Consider the following 16,820-nt stretch of genomic DNA (forward strand, 5'->3'; position numbering starts at 1 on the left):
CGGAAGTTAAGGACGAACTGGCCAGGGGTCCACGCCCTAAGGACATGGATGGGTTAACGAAGGCTGTGCTTGCGGTGGGATTGAGACAAAAAGCCAGACAGCGGGAAAGGAGACAAGGCAAGGAAAGGAGTTACCATGGTAACCGCATTCCTGAAATGCCGGCAGCTGCCTCAGAGGGTCAGCAAATGACAGAGCCAATGGAGACAGACGCTGCCCGTGCACGGGAAAGTTTGAAAACGCAATGGCCAGGCGGGAAGGAGAAAAAAGACTGGCAAGCGGCCAAGAAATGTTTTGTCTGTCAGAAAGCAGGGCACTTTGGCAGTGTGTCCTGAGCATCGTAACTGGCAGGGAATGGTTGGGGCTGCTCAACAGACTGAGGCAGAGGCTCCTAAGATGTCGGGAAACGAGGCGGCCTGGCTGGTGATGAACCGGGGCAACAGCCAGGCACTAGCGACAGCGAAAGTCCCCGGCTTGGACACCCCAAAGAAAGCATAATGTTGAAAGTGGTTCTAGAGCTTCGCAATGGCCAGACGGTAGAGGAATGCGCTTTAGTGGACTCAGGTGCTTCTGCATTCTTTTTTAGCAAGCAGTTTGTGGCCTGGCACCAACTGAACCTGAGGCCTTTGGATTTTCCGTTGCAAGTTACTACCATTGATGGGAGAGAACTGTTGGGTGGTGAAGTCACACATCGAATGCCTCCCATGAGGATGCGGGTGTCTACCCACTCCGGGGTCATCGCCTTTCACGTGGCCACCTTGGCGGGTCCGCCGATCATATTGAGCATGAGTTGGTTGGCCTTGCACGACCCGGTGGTATCATGGCACCAACGGTCCCTCACTTTTGGTTCGATGGACTGCATGGAGAACTGCCTGGGCCTAGAGCAACACCGGCTGACGGAGGCCAGGATGGCAGCAGCATGCGGAGCAGGAACTACTGAAATACCTTCATGCTACAGGCACCTGCAGGTGTTGTTCAGTGAAAAGGAGGCTGACATGTTGCCACCTCATCGGCTATATGATTGTCAGATCAACCTGAAGCCGGGGGCCACGCTGACTGTGAGACGGAGCTACGCCATGTCGGAAGGAGAAATCGAAAACCTAAAGGACTTTATTGAGAAAAATCTGAGGAGGGGATTCATCAGAGAACCCAAGGCGGCTGGTGGGAGCCCTGTGTTCTTCGTGGACAAGAAATCGACTAACAAACACCGTTTGGTCGTAGATTTCAGAATCCTGAACAGCCTGATGGAACCGGTGGCCTTCCCAATGCCCAGGATTGACGACGTTCTAGCCAGGGTGCGAAAGGGGAAGATTTTCACCAAGTTGGACCTCCGGGGGGCGTACAATCTCATCAGAGTGCGATGAGTGGAAAACCACCATGTTCACCCTACTGGGGGCGTTTGAGTATCCCGTTATGCCTTTCGGATTACAATGCGGAAGTCCCTGTTTCCAAGCCTTCATGCACCATGTGCTAGGGCCTTTGCTGTACCGGAACTGCGTTTGTTTCCTGGACAATGTGTTGGTGTACTCGGACAACGAGAAACAGCACGTCAAGGACGTACGGGAGGTCCTGAGCAAACTTAAGGAGCATCGATTGTGGGTGAAGCTGGAGAAGTGTCAGTTCCACACGAAAGAGGTCGAGTTCCTGGGTTACAGGCTGTCAGACAAGGGTCTGGCCATGGATCCGGAGAAGGTGAAGGTGAAGGCGGTGGTGGAATGGGAAAGCCCTAAGACCAGGAAGGATGTTCAGCGTTTCCTGGGCTTCAGCAATTTCTATAGGAAATTCATCAAAGGTTTCACGAAACTGACGGCGCCCATAACGGACTGTCTTAGTGCCAAGAAGAAGTTTCACTGGACGGAGGCGGCACAAGGTTTCGAGCAGCTAAAGAGGGTCTTTGCATCAGAGGAGCAACTGCTCCATGTCAACCCCAATCAACCACTACGGGTTGAGACGGACGCCTCCGATTGGGCGATGGGGCGGTTTTACTGCAGCCAGATCAAAAAGGGGAGTGGCGTCCGTGTGCCTTCTTTTCACAGAAACTGAGTAAATCGGAGCAGAACTATACTATCTATGATAAGGAATTGCTTGCGATCGTCGCTGCATTGAAACAATGGCGCCATTTTCTGATTGGAGAGAGGCACCAAATCTTGGTGTGCACCGACCACAAGAATTTGGAGTACTGGCGAACGGCGAGGGTGTTGTGCCAGAGACAGATAAGGTGGGCGGAGTTCTTTGCCAACTTTAACTTTCAGATCCAGTATGTGCCGGGAGAACAGAACGCAAGGGCCGATGCCCTGTCACGGAAACCAGAGTATATGGCGGAAGAAGGGGCCCCGGTGGCAAGACTGATGTTCCCCGAGAGCAAGTGGATGTGTGGGGGGGGGGGGCGTTGGTCAAGGACGATGAACTGATGGGGCTGCTCAGAGAGGATGACTTTGCCAGGCAAAAGATGGGGGAGTTAAGGCAAAGGGGAGGTTCCGAGGGAGGTTTCGAAGTAAAGGGAGGGCTCCTGTACTATAGGGGAGCTTTGTATGTCCCGGGGGAAAACCTTAGGAACAGAGTGCTCAAACAGCTTCACGATAGCTGCACGGCGGGGCACTTTGGGCAGCACAAAACCATGTTGCTGGTCACCAGGGAATTTTGGTGGCCCAAGATGAGGGAAGATGTTAAGGAGTACGTGAGAGGATGTGACACCTGCCAGAGGGCCAAAGGGGAAAGGGTGGCGCCCGCTGGTTTGCTGGAACCTTTGCCCACACCGGGCAGGCCATGGGAGGTGGCGGCGGTGGACTTCATCACTGATCTGCCCAGGTCCAGGGGAAAGACAGCGATCATGGTGGTGGTGGACCTTCTAACAAAAATGTGCCATTTTGTGGCCTGCTCACATGCCGTGACGGCAGAAGAAACAGCCAAGCTGTTCGTTGAGCACGTGTTTAGGTTACACGGGGTACCCACGCGGGTGGTCTCAGACAGGAGGACTCAGTTCACCTCGCGTTTCTGGCGCTGACTCATGAGTCTGTTGCAGGTGGAGGTGAGTTTTACCACAGCCAGGCACCCGGAGACCAATGGTCAGGCGGAGAGAGCAAATGCTGTTTTGCAACAGTATTTGCAGTGTTATGTTAGAGACCTAGCGAGTGGGTGGACAAACTTGCTCTGGCTGAGTTTGCCTACAACAACGCGGATAATGTTTCCACGGGAATGACTCCGTTTTTTGCTAACCACGGTTGTCACCCAAGGGCATTCCCGGGGAGGGGGGAGGAGTCGTGGAGTGTGCCCGCAGCGGAACGCTTTGCGGAGGAAATGGAGGCGATCCACCTGCAGCTGCAGTTGAACTTGGAAAGGGCCAAGGAGGTCTACAAGAGGCAGGCCGACAAGCATCGGCGGCCAGGGAAAGTGATCCGGGTTGGGGATAAGGTGTGGTTGTCCACGCAAGGGTTGCCCTGGAAAGGAGGTTGCAAGAAGCTCAAACCCAGGAGGGTGGGACCATTTGAGGTAATCCAACAAATCAACCCGGTGGCCTTTAAGCTGCGGTTGCCAGAGAACATGAGAATCCATCCAGTTTTTCACCGGTCACTGCTCTGTCCCTACAGGGAGGGGGGTAGGAGGCAGGGTGGTGGGGGGGGAACCCCCACCACCTGAAATGGAGGAACGGGAGCAGTGCAACGAGGTGACAGAAATACTGGATTCTCGCTGGCATGGGGGGCAGTTACAGTACCTGGTGGCGTGGGAAGGGGCCCCAAGCTCAGAGAATACCTGGGTTCCGAAAAGCTGTGTCACAGAAGAGGACCTAGTGGAGGAGTTTCACAATTTTTTCCCTGACAAGCCGAAGCAGGGGTAGGTCTTTGCAACAGGTGTTCGAGACAACGGACGATGAAGAGGAGTTCGAGGGTTTCCTACCATCGGAGGAGGAGGAAGAAGGAGGAGAAGAAAAAGAAGTAGTAGTAGTATATTGGGGAACACGAGGAATGGGGGACTTGAGGGAGGTTTTTGATGTGACGGATGAGGAGGGTAGTTTTACAGGTTTCCCACCCGCCACCCTGGATGGAGAAGAAATGGAGGCAGTCGAGGCTCCCGGAGGGGAGGGGGCCTTTGAGGAGGGGGTGGATGTCAGGGAAAGGGAGGCAGCCAGAGAAGGGGGGGCATGGAAGCACTTACCGAGAGCCTAAACAGCCCTTTTCCAGCCAGTCCTCTGAATCAGAGACTGAATTAGGGAGTGGCCAGTCTGTTCCAGGAACTAGCTATTTTCAGAAGAGGGGAAGTAAGAGGCGTTCCCTGCCTCGCTGGGCATGCTGGTCTAGAAAGAAACGTCACGAAAATTCAGAAGCGTCAACTGACTAAGCAACACGGACGCGTTGTTTGGAGCTCCGGAGTTGGCTTGTAATTTGCAGTAATAAATCTACCGGACAGAAGTGGCTCGGTGCCTGGAATGTTATCTGCTAACTAGCTTGGCAGCAAACACATCCCTCACAATAACAGACCCACATCGAGGATGAAGGAAGTCATAAAAGAAAATGGATCTGAAATTTGGTTAAAATATACTGTCCATATAGAGTTTTTTTAGGTACGTTTTTATTTCTGTTATGGTTCTTTTTGTTAATATTGTTATTTCTTTTCTGTTTTTCCTTTTACCTTTCTTTCATTTTTATTTGTTATATAATGTATGTTATGTTTGTTGGTCTGCACATAAAAAAACCCAATGCGTTACTCAAGCAGCCTATTTGGTTTGTTTTAAACCTCCATCCATTATTTCTCATCAAAACATTATATACTGACACATCGATACAAGTAAAGGTGGATCTGGCTGGCCATCTCACCACTAGAATTAAGACCATTACTGGAGTCAAACAGGGATGCATTTTGGCGCCTTTCCTGTTTAATTTTTATATTAATGACATGGTTAAAGAACTGGAGGGCCTACAGTTTGCCCCTGTCACAATTCTTGACCAAAAACTCTCAGTCTTAATGTATGCTGATGACCTAGCACTTGTATCTAGAACCCAGGTAGGCCTGAGACGGCTGCTTGCAAAATTAAGTTCATATTGCACGAGGAATGCTTTATCTATAAACTGTGATAAGATGCAGGTCATTGTATTTGGGAAGCATATTTGGCACCTGGATGAACACATCATAAACCAAGTAAATACGTTTAAATATCTGGGATTGGTTTATTCAGAAACGGCATCTTGGAATATACAGCTATCCAATATTAAATTTGCAAGCCTTTTAATCAGCAAAAGCTATTTTGAAATTCGCTGCTTGTAAAGGTGGAAATTGTTACGATATGAGGGCAACGCAGCTGTAAACAGCCAGCCTGAAAACATCACATGATGGGGCTGTCTGTGGGAAACAGTGTTACAGTCAGTTCACAGGGCAATTCACCGGAATTTGCTCAGAGCGTAATATGAGACCTTCCTCTTGTGTATGTACAGGAAGTCTCTGCCACTTGCTGGATGGAGTCTGAAGTGATCGGACATGTCTTCTGTAGTGCTGCAGAGTCAGAAATAAAGCGATGTAAATAGATTTCTGGCTATCTCCTTTGCCTGCTGGGAAGCAAGGAGGGAGGGGGTGTGCATTTTCCCACGCTGGGAGATGTCGCCTATTGAGACCTATCCTGGACTTGCGGGGATTGCAGCCAGGGAGGTCACCGGTAAAGAAGCCGGGAGCCTGGGAGAGGGGCCACACTCTCCCGAAGAAGGCTTGTTTTCCAACAGAAATCTGGTCAACCCAGCTCTATCTGTGTATAAAGCAAAAACAATGGCCCAGATTTTATATGGTGCAGAGGTTTGGGGTACCTCAAAGGTCTCCGGTCTGGAACCCCCACAGAATTATTTTTTAAGAGTTCTTTTAGGTTTACCCAAAGACGTGCAATCTGCCATGGTCAGGTTGGAAACTCGCATGTTGAGCATAGAGAGCCAAATAGATAAAAGAATTCTCTGTTACTGGTTTACAGTTCAACAGATGGACAACACTAGGCTACCCAAAAAATGCCTGATTGAGCTCTCGAACAGATTACCCCTTAAAAACTGGGTAAAGCACGCTGCCCAGCTGATGGGCAAATGTGACCTCTCAGTGACCGAGATCAAAGAACTCCCCTTATATTCACAGAAAAATATCTTTAAATGAACCATAAGGGCAGTGGCAACTAAAAACGATCTAAACTCTATGTGCACATCTACATGCGCCCCACTGTATTTTAAACTTAGAGAGGTCAATGAACACATATCTTATTTTAATGAATTGACTTTTGCACAGCTTCGAAAAGCTTTTACAGAGCTACGACTAAATACAATAAGCTCTGCTTATAGAGATGGGAGACATAGAGGCATACCAAAAAACGAACGTGTTTGCATTAGGGGATGTTCTGAAGTAGAGGACCTTATGGATTATATCTCGCGCTGCCCCTTATATAATGAAGCAAGAGAACAATTTTTAGCACCTATAATGACAAGGTCCCCTGGCCAGAACCCCTCTGACATGATTTTATTTCTCCTCACAGACATAGATAAGTATGTGACCTGGTGTGTAGCACTCTTTGCAATTGCCACCAGGAAAATTAGAGCAAATTATATAGCCAAGGTAGCCACCAACTGTAAAGGAGATGAATTTATTTGACACTATCTACATCAAGCTATATTCTAACTTTATCACCAAATTCCGTATATAATTGCACACTGTATTAATTAACATTTTTAATATATTAGTGGCCATTTGATAATTTTAGCTTATAAATTTTAATGTTTAATGTCTTAATTTGTATATTAAGGTACTTTTATAGCTCTGTTTAGAGTAGGTAATGTCTTGATAATATAAATGTTTTAAGTTTTTTGTATCAATTCAGTATATTTTCTTTTAATTGTTGAATGATTCTGTGTACATTGCGGCAGCCTTTGGCAATGTGCAATAAAACTGACTGACTAATCATGTCAGCAAATTCTCACATCCTCTTTACAAAAGAGATGTAAAGATTTTTCAGATGATGAAGTGAAGGTATTAAATGCTATCATCCATTACCTGTCCATAGTTGTCTATTCCAGACACTAATCTGTTGAGGTTTAGCAAATCAAATGATGATCGAAGAGCCTGTCCAAGGGTGGTTAATCCTGCCGCTTGTAGATTTTTCAGTTCATTCATGAAAGTGGCATGGTTCTCCTTCCATCCAGCCTACAAAGTAACATTATTCCACACTTACTTTGTGATAGTCTAATTTTTTAAAAAAATCTGCAAGGCAAATAGCAGCTTTTCTTCAAAACATTGGGGGTGAGGATGAAAGAATGCACGACACTCCTCACACGGGTAAGCTGTGAGCAAAACAATCGACCAGAAGTATTTCCATCTCATCTATTATTTACAGGGGTACCTCGGGTTACATACGCTTCAGGTTACATACGCTTCAGGTTACAGACTCCACTAACCCAGAAATATTACTTCGGGTTAAGAACATTGCTTCAGGATGAGAACAGAAATCGTGCAGCAGCAGGAGGCCCCATTAGATAAAGTGGTGCTTCGGGTGAAGGACAGTTTCAGGTTAAGAACGAATTAAGTTCTTAATTAAGTCCTCCAGAACGAATTAAGTTCTTAACCCGAGGTATCACTGTATTACATTCATATCCCACCTTTTCTCCAACTAGCAAGATGGCATACGCTTCTCCCTCTCTCCATTTTATCTTCACAACAACCCTATAAAATAGGTTTGTCTGAGAGACATTGCGTGGCTCAGGATCACCCAACTGGCTTCATGGCTAACTGGGGATTTGAACTGCGGTCTCCTAGGTCCTAGTCCAGCACTTTAACCACTACAAAAATTTTCACTTCCACAGAAGGCAGCTTGCCCAGTGCTTTCCCCTGTTGGCAGTGTCTTTTAGAACCCATTCCAGTGCATTTAAGTGAACAATTACAGAGGATGTCTGAATCCTGAATCCTTGGGTATTGTCAGGGAACTGCCATCGGAGCTAGAGGCGGAGGGAAGGCTCCAGAAGGATGCCGGAGAGGGTCCCAGTAGGGAGAGAGGCAGCCCATCTGCTGGGGAAGGAAATCAGCGTAACACCAGTGGAGAAGGGGGGCAGATGGGGGAATCGGAGAGGAGGCTCCAAGACTCCTCGCTGGAGACCAGCGGAGAGAGTACGGGTCCTCCGCTGCCCACACCCTCCCTGCGCAGAAGGCTTCCGCGCAGGGAGACTAGGCGGAGACTAGGTGTCAAAGAATTTTTGTGCTGGAAGAAGTTCAAGAAACGCCCACTGACGGATTCTGCCAGCGACTGAGACAGTCACGATGCTGGAGGCTGTTCAGTCAGAAAGGGTTTAACCAGGTAACCTCGCCAGCAGTGGCGGCAACTTACGCATGAGCAACCCCTAAATCCATTACAGGTATTATTAAGTTAAACTGAATTTCACTAGGTAGGAACACATGCTGAATAGGTCACTCTCCTTCATATCAAACCAAGTCCCAGTACAAGACACGTTTTCCTGAAGACTAATTCCCCAAGCCTTTTTCTTATGCGGTGAGAAAGAGAACACTGCCAATTCTATGAAGTAGGTTCAGATTCTGTATACCTTCCTTCCCCATATATATGTATAAATAGGCTTTCCTGCTTACAGTATGTACTGAACACCTCAGAAGAAATTTTTGAGGCACAATAGTGTTGCAGGAATTTAGACCAAGGTTGGGGTGGGGGTTCTGCCCACCCCAGTGCCTTAACAGACTCACTCACAGGACAAAGCACCACACAATACATACACTATTTCAGATGTATATTTTATTCTGTATCAAAAAGGGCCCCCATAAAAAAGGGCAGCCTGGAAACTACATTTCAGAAAGGGAAGTTTACAGGGTCCATCTGAAAGCTGGGTAGACGAGGTTTCCAAAACCCACTGCATTCAAATGACCAGTCAAAAGGCAACCTACCAGCATTAGCTAACAACACCCTCTGAGGCAGAACACACTGGTACTGCAGGCTGTCTTTCAGCATCTCTTTATTGGAACAACATTTCGGTACATGGAAATGTTGCAGTCAATCGAAACCTCCATTAGCTACATTGTATCAACTTCTAATTGTTTCCCTGAGTTCAAGGGTAGGACTTCTTAAAACGCTCGCTTCTCTGAACTTCAGAACCTACAAATATTTGTATAAAATCAACCTTATATCGGATCAACACCGTTCAAACTTCATTTTACTCAGGGAACCAAGGACTACCAAAGGGTAGTCTACCAAACTCTGCCAATTTGTCCTTACCCACAACAACTTCAAATTCGGTGATGACCTGTTCCTTCAGATCAGCGGCACAGCAATGGGCACCCGCATGGCCCCACAGTATGCCAACATCTTCATGGCAGATTTAGAACAACATTTCCTAAACTCCTACCCACTCAAACCTCTCTTGTACCTGCGATACATTGACGATATTTTTATCATCTGGACACATGGTCAACAGACCCTGGACACCTTTCACCAGAAATTTAATGATTTTCACCCCACAATCAACCTAACAATGTATCAATCTATGCAAGAAATACATTTTTTGGACACTACTATAAAAATACAGGATGGGCGCATAGACACCACCTTATACCGTAAACCAACTGACCGACAAACATATCTACACGCCTCTAGCTACCATCCCAAACATGCCAAACAGTCCATTGTATATAGCCAGGCACTACGTTACAGCCACATCTGTTCCAATTCTACAGAGACTCTCACCTAAGAGATCTACAGCAAACCTTTTTAGAACTAAAATACCCAGCAGATGAAGTTAGACAACAGATCAATAGAGCCAGACTGATACCCAGAGAGAACTTGCTGCAAGACAGACCCCAAAAAGAAAACAACAGAACACCTCTAGTCATCACATACAGCTCCCAAGTTAAAACAGTACAACGCATCATCAGAGATCTACAACCTCTCCTGGACAATGACAGTTCTCTTTCTCAAGCTCTGGGAGGAAGACCTTTCATTGCCTACAGAAAGCCACCCAATCTTAAACAACTCCTAACCCACAATAATACTACAACCAGACTTAACACGGACACTGGCACCAGAGCCTGCAATAAACCCAGATGCCAACTTTGCTGCCACATACACCCGGACAACACTATTACTAGCCCCAACAACATCACACATACCATATCGGGACTATTTAATTGCTCGTCGTCTAACATTGTGTATGCCATCAAATGCCAACAGTGTCCTTCAGCTCTCTATATTGGCCAAACAGGCCAAACCTTACGCCAAAAAATAAACGGACATAAATCTGACATCAAGAATCACAAAACAGAGAAACCAGTAGGAGAACACTTCAATCTCCCAGGACATTCTATACAAGATCTCAAAGTAGCTGTTTTACTACAAAGGAATTTCAGAAATAGACTGGAAAGAGAAGCTGCTGAATTGCAACTCATTACCAAACTTAAAACCATGGAGAGACCTGGTTTGATCAAAGACATTGGATTCTTATCTCATTATACATGACTAAGCCATTTTTCACCTTCTCACCCTTGCCTTTTCCTGTAAGACCTATTGCAGTCGTTAAGAGTCGTCAACAGGCTCATCTCAGCTATCTGCCAATCACCCATTCCCACCACCCTTCTGAGTAATACCCCTCCCCACCTTCTCACTATATAGAAGGATCTGGCAACTTCTGTTTCAGTGTATCTGAAGAAGTGTGCATGCACACGAAAGCTCATACCAAGAACTAACTTAGTTGGTCTTTAAGGTGCTACTGGAAGGATTTTTTTTTATTTTACCAAAGGGGGGACAGCCATAATCCTTGAAGCATACACAGGAACTTCTTGCTCAAGAAATAATCCCTGGCATCCTGGCAGATGGGTTTTAGACGAGTAGTCATCAACAGATAATAGTGGACTATTCAAGACTAGATAGCACTCCCAGTCAAGACAAAGGAGTGCAATTGCTTGGCTGAGAGCACCAGGAACTTGTAAATATCCCTACTGTATCACTTGATGGGTGTATGGTGATGGGCAAGAGAGGTTGGGGGCAAACTTTTCTGTGATGTGTATGATGTATCCGTGATGTATGTGTTATGTTTCCCCAAGGGTGTTTATGGGAAATTGGGAAACTGATAAAAGTTGGCGCATCCTTTTGTTCAAGGCTTCTTCCTGTTTCTCCCATGTGGTGGGTCGAAGTCCTGTCGCAGCAGTTTTTGGAATAAAGATCAAGCCTACTGGCTGCTGTTTTGCTCATATATTCTTGGCTAGCGTCTTTGGTAATTTCCTTTAACAGTATGAAGAGCACTAAATCATATGCATACATCAAGATTAAGATCTTTCTGTTCCTAATTTCTGGAGAGTGAAAGTTTGTGCTGGCTAAACATGGCAGCAAATCATTAATATAGAAGTTCAAAAGAGTGGCAGCCAGAATGCTACCTTATGTCCATCATCGCAACAATCTGAAGGCAGTATTCAACCATTATTTGGAGATGATTTGGTACTAACATTAGAAGTGTTGAGAGATTCCATTCCACCTTTTGGTTCAGACATGGAACTGTTGCATATCACATGTCTGTTTACATTCCAGCACTGTTTGCTGGAATAAGCGGAACTTCCATTGTGTTGCTTTTGGCTTTTGCTTTTGCCTCTCTCTCAGAAGACACGGCAAGGAGAGATGGCATGTTTCTTTGTCTTGATTTATGTTTAATAAATCCATAGTATATAGTGTTAGGTTTCTGTTATGCCACTGTGCAGTGCTTAGACTCACAAGACTCTGTTTACATTCCAGACTGTTGAAAGTCTCACGGGAGACGGATGTTGATATTACTGGTTTCCTGTTTCTTTGTACCAGTTGCTCTCTGCCTTTCACAGAGATACGATGTATATTCATTTCTGTCTGCGTAGTTAGAAATAAAATGTAGCGATGTAGCACATATATTTCTTGTCCTTCTGCTGCTTGGATACTCTGCGTAATGGGAATGTGCCTGGAGCCTCATCAAAGGCTCAGGTCGTTAATCACCATTGGAGGAGATTCCGGAGGACTCGACTGGAGGATGAGCTTTTTCAGCTCAGTCGTAGCGGAGGCTCAAAGATTTTTGGCCATGGGCTCCAGAAGAAGGATTGCAGCTTATCTTCTCTGTGTGTCAAGAAGATTGATGAGAGGTATGTGCTCTTGCCCCAGAAAGCCTGCCAGTCCCTAATTAATTGGCAATAAGGGTGGGCTTTGAACTTCTAGACAAAAGCACTGACCGGCTGCGGCAGGAGAAGCAAAAGCCTCATGCAGTGTGCTTTTCGAACCGCAGCCTGCTTTAAAGACACAGACATGGCTAATGCTAAAGTAACGGAAGCCCTTTAAACCGTGATGAGGGTACCGAAGCTCTCAAAGGCTTTGTGATACAGCTAGCACTACGCCGGGAATGGGTGCAGTATGCAGAAGCCCGGCTATGCAAAGAGGGTCTGTTTAATAATAATAATAATAATAATAATAATAATAATAATAATAATTTATTATTTGTAACCCGCACATCTAGCTGGGTTTCCCCAGCCACTCTGGGCGGCTTCCACAGAGACGAAAAAATACACTAAAATGTCACACATCAAAAACTTCCCTGAACAGGGCTGCCTTAAGATGTCTTCTGAATGTCAGGTAGTTGTTTATCACTTTGACATCTGCTGGAAGGGCGTTCCACAGGGCGGGCGCCACTACCGAGAAGACCCTCTGCCTGGTTCCCTGTAGCTTTGCTTCTCACAATGAGGGAACCGCCAGAAGGTCCTCGGCGCTGGACCCCAGCGTCCAGGCAGAATGATGTGGGTAGAGACGCTCCTTCAGGTATACTGGGCCGAGGCCGTTTAGGGCTTTAAAGGTCAACACCAGCACCTGTGCTCGGAAACGTACTGGGAGCCAATGTAGGTCTTTCATGACCGGTGTTATGTGGTCTTGGCGATCACCCCCAGTCACCAGTCTAGCTGCTGCATTCTGGATTAGTTGTAGTTTCCAGGTCACCTTCAAAGGTAGCCCCACGTAGAGCGCACTGCAGTAGTCCAAGCGGGAGATAACTAGAGCATGCACCACTCTGGCGAGACAGTCCGCGGGCAGGTAGGGTCTCAGCCTGCGTACCAGGTGGAGCTGGTAGACAGCTGCCCTGGATACAGAATTGATCTGCGCCTCCATGGACAGCTGTGAGTCCAAAATGACTCCCAGGCTGCGCACCTGGTCCTTCAGGGGCACAGTTACCCCATTCAGGACCAGGGAATCCTCCACACCTGCCCGCCTCCTGTCCCCCCAAAACAGTACTTCTGTCTTGTCAGGATTCAACCTCAATCTGTTAGCCGCCATCCATTTTCCAACCGCCTCCAGACACTCACGCAGGACCTTCATCGCCTTCACTGGTTCTGATTTAAAAGAGAGGTAGAGCTGGGTATCATCCGCATACTGATGAACACCCAGCCCAAACCTCCTGATGATCTCTCCCAGCGGCTGCATGTAAACGTTGAAAAGCATGGGGGAGAGGACAGAACCCTGAGGCACCCCACAAGTGAGAGCCCAGGGGTCTGAACACTCATCCCCCACCACCACTTTCTGAACACGGCCCAGGAGGAAGGAGCGGAACCACTGTATAACAGTGCCCCCCGCTCCCAGCCCCTCAAGACGGTCCAGAAGGATGCTATGGTCGATGGTATCAAACGCCGCTGAGAGATCCAGCAGAACTAGGAAACAGCTCTCACCTTTGTCCCTAGCCCGCCGGAGATCATCAACCAGTGCGACCAAGGCAGTTTCAGTCCCATGATGAGGCCTGAATCCCGACTGGAAGGGATCCAAATGGTCCACTTCTTCCAGGCGTGCCTGGAGTTGTTCGGCAACCGCTCGCTCAATCACCTTGCCCAGGAATGGAAGATTTGAGACTGGGCGATAGTTGGCCATCGTGGCCGCATCTAAGGATAGTTTTTTAAGAAGCGGCTTAATAACCGCCTCTTTCAGCGGGTCTGGGAAGGCTCCCTCACGGAGGGAAGCATTCACCACCTCACGAAGCCCATCGCCCAGTCCTTCCCGGCTAGCTTTTATAAGCCAGGATGGGCAAGGATCCAGGAGACAGGTGGTTGGTTTCACTCGTCCAAGCAGCCTGTCCACATCCTCGGAGGTAACAGATTGGAATTGATCCCACTCAACTTGACTAGACAGAACTCTAGCACTCTCCCGCCCCGGTCCTGCTCCCACGGTGGAGTCTACTTCTTCCCGAATCTGAGCGATTTTATCTGCAAAAAACTTTGCAAAATCATTGCAGGAGAACATGTGGCCCGTACTGGGCCCCGATGTCGCAGGTGGTTCCGCTAAATTGTGAACCACCTGAAAAGGTCTCCTGCTGCTGTTTTCTGCAGATGCAATAGAGGCGGTGAAGAAATTCTTCTTCCCCGTTGCTATCGCCACTTGGTAGGCTCGACGTTGAGCTCTAACATGTGTCCGGTCAGATTCGGAATGAGTAATCCGCCACCGGCGCTCTAGCCGTCTCAACGATTGTTTCATTGCCCTCAGATCCGTGGAAAACCACGGGGCTGTCCGGGCTCCATGCAATCGGAGAGGGCGCTTCGGAGCCAAACAGTCAATAGCCCTGGTTAACTCCACATTCCAGCGGGCCACCAGGGAATCAGCTGAAAGGCCATCAACATGGGATAAAGCATCCCCTACCACTCTCTGGAAACCATTTGGATCCATTAAGTGGCGGGGGCGGACCATCCGAATTGGTCCCACCTCCCTGCAGAGGGGATGGGTCGCAGAGAAGTCCAGTTGTACCAGGAAGTGATCTGACCATGGCACTTCTTTCGTTTCGCTTTTACTTAGTGTCAGATCACCAACATCCATAGAGGTAAACACCAGGTCCAAGGCACGTCCACGGCTATGGGTTGGGCCAGACTTATTCAGGGACAGCCCCATGGAGGCCATGCTTTCCACGAAGTCCCGAGCGGCCCCTTGTACGGTTGTGTCGGCATGGATGTTAAAATCCCCTAGGACGACCAAGCTAGGTGTCTCCAGGAGAACATCTGCCACGACCTGAAGCAGCTCGGGCAAGGAATCCTTGGTGCCTCCGGGGAGGTCGGTACACCAAAAGGAATCCTGTACTGCCCCTATTGCCCAACTTCCAGAACATGCACTCAGAAAACTGGGTCTTCCCAATAGGACGCCTGGTGCAAACTAATGACTTCCTAAAAATCACTGCAACCCCCCCTCCCCGCCCACATGACCTGGGTTGCTGTGCGTAAGAGAAACCTGGTGGACAAGCAGCGGCAAGGACAGGCCCATCTGCTTCATCCAACCAAGTCTCTGTCACACATGCCAGGTCAAATCCTCCATCCACGATCACGTCATGGATGGCAGTGGTCTTGTGAATCATTGACCTGGCATTGCACAGCAGCACCTTCAGGTCATGAGGGTATCCCTTGCTGATTCTAATATCCATCCAGTCAGGAACAGACCCGGAGGCAGGGATAGTCCTCAGACAACGACTAAACCTGCCCCCTCTGTAATGACATGGTCTAGTCTTAGCGTAACTCCTCCTCCTACCCATGATCACTGAGATCGGTTGTCCCAGTGCACCCCCCCCCCCCCCCGTGGAACATGCCCCAGCCATTTTGTGGGCTGGGGCACACTCCCCGGCAGCCCTGACCCCTCCCCCTAAGAACAAAATAACACCTTAAACAAGCAAACAAAACCAATAAAACAATACAAACAAACAAACAAAAAATGTAAAAATTACAAAAACATCAAATTAAAAAAAAAAATCCCAAGCCCAACCAAACATCCAGCCCACCCCCACCCCCCACATACAAAAAATCCAAAGAAATTTTTTAAAAAAAGATTTTAAAAACACTCTGTGCCTCTCCGGCATTAACAACTGTCCTAGTGAGGCCTGTCAGGCCCCGCCCTGGGCCAGGTGGTAAGTGGCAGGAAGGAGCAGGGCCCTCAGGCACTCACTCAGGGGAGTCTTCCTGGGCAGCAGGCCGCAAGCAGCACGCAGTCCTTATGAGGCTTCAGGCCCCGCCCCAGGCCAGATGGTAAGTGGCAAGAGCAGGGCCCTCAAGCACTCACTCAGGGGAGTCCTCCTGGGCAGCGGGCAGCAAGCAGTCCTTATGAGGCTTCAGGCCCCGCCCCAGGCCAGATGGTAAGTGGCAAGAGCAGGGCCCTCAAGCACTCACTCAGGGGAGTCCTCCTGGGCAGCAGGCAGCAAGCAGTCCTTATGAGGCTTCAGGCCCCGCCCCAGGCCAGATGGTAAGTGGCAAGAGCAGGGCCCTCAAGCACTCACTCAGGGGAGTCCTCCTGGGCAGCCCAAAATGCTATTCTTGTTTCAGACAATCCCTGTGATCAGTGGGATAGGACAGTTTAAAGATTGGCAAAAAATAATATCAAGATTTATCTGGCAGGGAAAGAAGCCTAGGATAAAGTTTAAACTTCTTACAGCCAAGAAAGAAAGAGGTAGATTTTCCCTGCCCAATCTAAAGTTATATTATGAAGCGGCCTGCCTGGTCTGGTTGAGGGACTGGATGAAATTGGAAAATACAAGATTATTAGATTTAGAGGGATACGGAAACAGATATGGGTGGCAAACATACCTGTGGTATGATAAAGTTAAACTACACAGAAGCTTCCTAAACCATTCTGTAAGAAAGCCACTTTATGAGGTTTGGTCCAGGTATAAGGAATTGTTAGAACACAAAACACCATGGTGGCTATCACCAGTAGAATCAATCTCTGTAAAAAGGTTAACTATGAAAGGCACTTGGCCTACCTATAGGGAGTTGTTAATGGAAGGTGACAGAGAGCTAAGGATGAAACCATACGCAGAAATATGTGACAAATTAACAGGTTGGTTACAGTATCATCAGATTAATGA

At 47.9% G+C, this 16,820-nt stretch overlaps 1 protein-coding gene across 6 annotated transcripts in view; it reads right to left on the reverse strand.

The window, feature by feature from the left end:
- LOC310697662 (integrator complex subunit 6-like) overlaps positions 1-16,820 on the reverse strand; it is a 142,577-nt gene that overhangs the window by 95,154 nt on the left and 30,603 nt on the right. For 4 of the 6 annotated variants that reach the window (XR_014521145.1, XM_083484329.1, XM_083484332.1 and 1 more), the window contains one exon: positions 7,006-7,155. The exons of 1 other annotated variant lie outside the window; for it this stretch is intronic. Coding sequence is in view for 4 of the 5 variants with exons in the window: in XM_083484329.1 (XP_083340455.1) it covers positions 7,006-7,155 (150 nt within the window). In the remaining variant the exon portion in view is untranslated. Of the gene's footprint in view, positions 1-5,270; positions 5,482-7,005; positions 7,156-16,820 lie in introns of those variants that run through there. One more of the 6 variants, XM_083484333.1, reaches the window with a different exon arrangement.

Source organism: Podarcis liolepis (genome assembly GCF_965112155.1).
Source record: "Podarcis liolepis genome assembly, chromosome: W".
NCBI lineage: Eukaryota > Metazoa > Chordata > Lepidosauria > Squamata > Lacertidae > Podarcis > Podarcis liolepis.